Raw genomic sequence first — 2,310 nt, forward strand, 5'->3', positions numbered from 1 at the left:
CCCAGGGCTCCGCAGGCAGGGCTGGGAGGGAGAGGAGCTGCGTCCTGCTCCGTGCCCCGCAGGGACCGCCCTGCCTGACCCAGCTCCCTCCACGTCACCCGCCATCCCCCGTGTCCCAGACGGAAGCCGGGGCACAGGAAAGGGAGAGGAGAGCAAGGCTGGGGCGACGGGGGCAGAAAGCTGCAGTGCAGGGAGAGACCCGTGTGCTGGAGCCTCGCAGGGCAGGAGGAAGGGGAGAGGCCAAATGTCCAATGTTCCTGGGACAGCCACGGTCCAGCTTTCATAGCACAGCGACAGGGCATCGGGGGCGGCTGGGTCTGCTGCGCGGCAGAGGGTGACAGATGCCCAACACCAGCCTGGGGCAGTGCGCGGGGCTCTGACCAGTACACACCAGCACGCATGCCTCGTACCCGCAGGGACACGCCGTGCCACCAGCCAGCCGTGCCACGGCCCTCCGAGAGCACCGGCAGTCTCCACCCTTCCCCACGACAGCTCCAGGGACGATGGGGGTGAAAAGGAGAGAGTAGCGTGACTCGGGGAACTGGTGACACTGCCACGGGACAATGGGGTCGCTGGCACAGTGCTTGGGTATCAACAGATCCACCCAGCTCCCGGGGAGAAAGCAGGAGGCTCCCGGCGTGGATGGCAGTGCAATGAGTGCGCAGGTCCTCTGCAGCGCAGGGTACAGCGGTGGGAAGGAGAGGGGAACACATCCCTTCCTACTGTAAACACGGCACTTGGAGTAGCTCAGAGCCTTTTTACCCTTCTGGAGCTGTCGGAGGCCCGGCCTCAGCGCAAGGCTGGCAGCGCGGGCCTCAGCTTTGGCACACGGGCAGGAGTCACTCCTCATCCCCGGCAAGCAGGAAGCTGTAGAGGAAGTTGGTGGCACGCTGGCGGTCCTGCTGAGTCTGCTTTGCCATCAGGTTGGGCGGAGGGCGCAGGAGGAGGCTGGAGAACAAGGCGGCTGTAGAGGGAGGCAAAATTCGTTAACTGCTCAGAAACGGAGACCTTGCCAAGGCGCCAGGAAGGGGTTATGTTTCAGCGAGGGCAGCAGGAGCGGAGCAGAGAAACGACACACTTACCGATCATGGCGACACTGACGTTGTTGTCTTCTGAGTATTTGAGCAGCTCTCGGAGGAACGACATTAGGTACCGAAAGACGCTGCGATGGCAACGAGGCAGCTGAAAAATCACCTGCAAAGAGAGCAGAGACGGGAAGCTCTCCCAGCTCACACCGCGGCAGCCTGGGCGCGCTGGGGCACACTGGACACCAGACCAGCAGCCTTCCCCCTTCCGCTGCTCCGTGGCAGCCCCAGGAGCAAGGCGGCGCTCGTGGCAGCAGGGAGAGCTGCCCTGAGCCTGCGGCAAGCGGACGGAGACAGAGGCAGCACCGTACCTGTCGGCACAGCCGGCTGTTGTGTGACCAGTCGAGGCATCGCTGGTACAGCTCGTAGCAGATCACCGGCTCTGGCAGAGCCTCCAGGAAGATGAGGAGTGCTTCAGCCACGGAGTGGTTACTGCCCGCTGGACCGGTGGGAGTCAAGGTGCACGCCGAGCAGACGGACCACCTCCCTCCCCAGTCTGCTCCCTGCCTCTCCTCCTCCTCTCTGCTTCCTCCTTGCAGGTCTTCTCTGCCTTCCCAACCACTCCCTGACATAAAGCACTACTCCTCCTCCTCCGTTGTCTCCCATCTACGGAAAATGCTGTGCCATCCACCCTGCACTGCGTTAGCCCACCCTCTAGCCCCACAGAAGTCCTCCGCTCCGTTAGCCCCTTCTCCAGATGATGCTCCCCAGTGTCCACCCTCACCAGCTCTTGCGCTTGGCACAGCCTCGCAGAGGCTTCCAGAGCTCCGACCCTACAGCTGCTTTAGCCAGCACACGCTCAGCGTCAGGAGAGGTGTCCTGGTTTGAGACACAGGACTAATTTCTCTTCTAAGGCTCAGGGAAGCTGCACTTTTAGAAGGCCCCAGTGCCTGAATCGGTGAAAATACTCATTTACAGCCAGCGATGGGGTGCGGGTTTCGAGGTCTCGGTGTTTTCGAGCTCGCCGGGTGCGGGGGTGAGGAGGAGCGAGACCCGGGCACTTGGCCCACGCTGCCCAACAGGGTTCGTTCATGCCACGAGCGGCACATCCCATATCAATTCGGAAGTTTGCTGAGGAGCTCTCTCCCCCGTGACGGCTGCCATCCCGAGAACTCCTCGCCCCGGTGCCGCAGCCCTCAGCCCGTCCCTTCCTCCCGAAGCCGCAGCGCTCGCAGGGTCCCACATGGGCTGTCACTGCGGGGAGCGCACGGCTCCTACCGACGGA

The 2,310-nt window shown here is 63.2% G+C and overlaps 1 protein-coding gene across 1 annotated transcript in view; it reads right to left on the reverse strand.

Annotated features, from left to right (window-relative positions):
- Positions 1 to 839: 839 nt before the first annotated feature.
- The window catches only part of OCRL (oculocerebrorenal syndrome of Lowe), a 26,650-nt gene continuing 25,179 nt past the window's right edge, over positions 840 to 2,310 (reverse strand). Inside the window, exons 22-24 of the mRNA XM_009879992.1 lie at positions 1,397 to 1,524; positions 1,083 to 1,194; positions 840 to 964 (exon numbers count right to left, since the gene is read on the reverse strand). Coding sequence (XP_009878294.1) covers positions 840 to 964; positions 1,083 to 1,194; positions 1,397 to 1,524 — 365 coding nt within the window. The remainder of the gene's footprint in view (positions 965 to 1,082; positions 1,195 to 1,396; positions 1,525 to 2,310) is intronic.

Source organism: Charadrius vociferus, unplaced genomic scaffold (assembly GCF_000708025.1).
Source record: "Charadrius vociferus isolate BGI_N301 unplaced genomic scaffold, ASM70802v2 scaffold852, whole genome shotgun sequence".
In the NCBI taxonomy this organism is placed as follows: Eukaryota; Metazoa; Chordata; class Aves; order Charadriiformes; family Charadriidae; genus Charadrius; species Charadrius vociferus.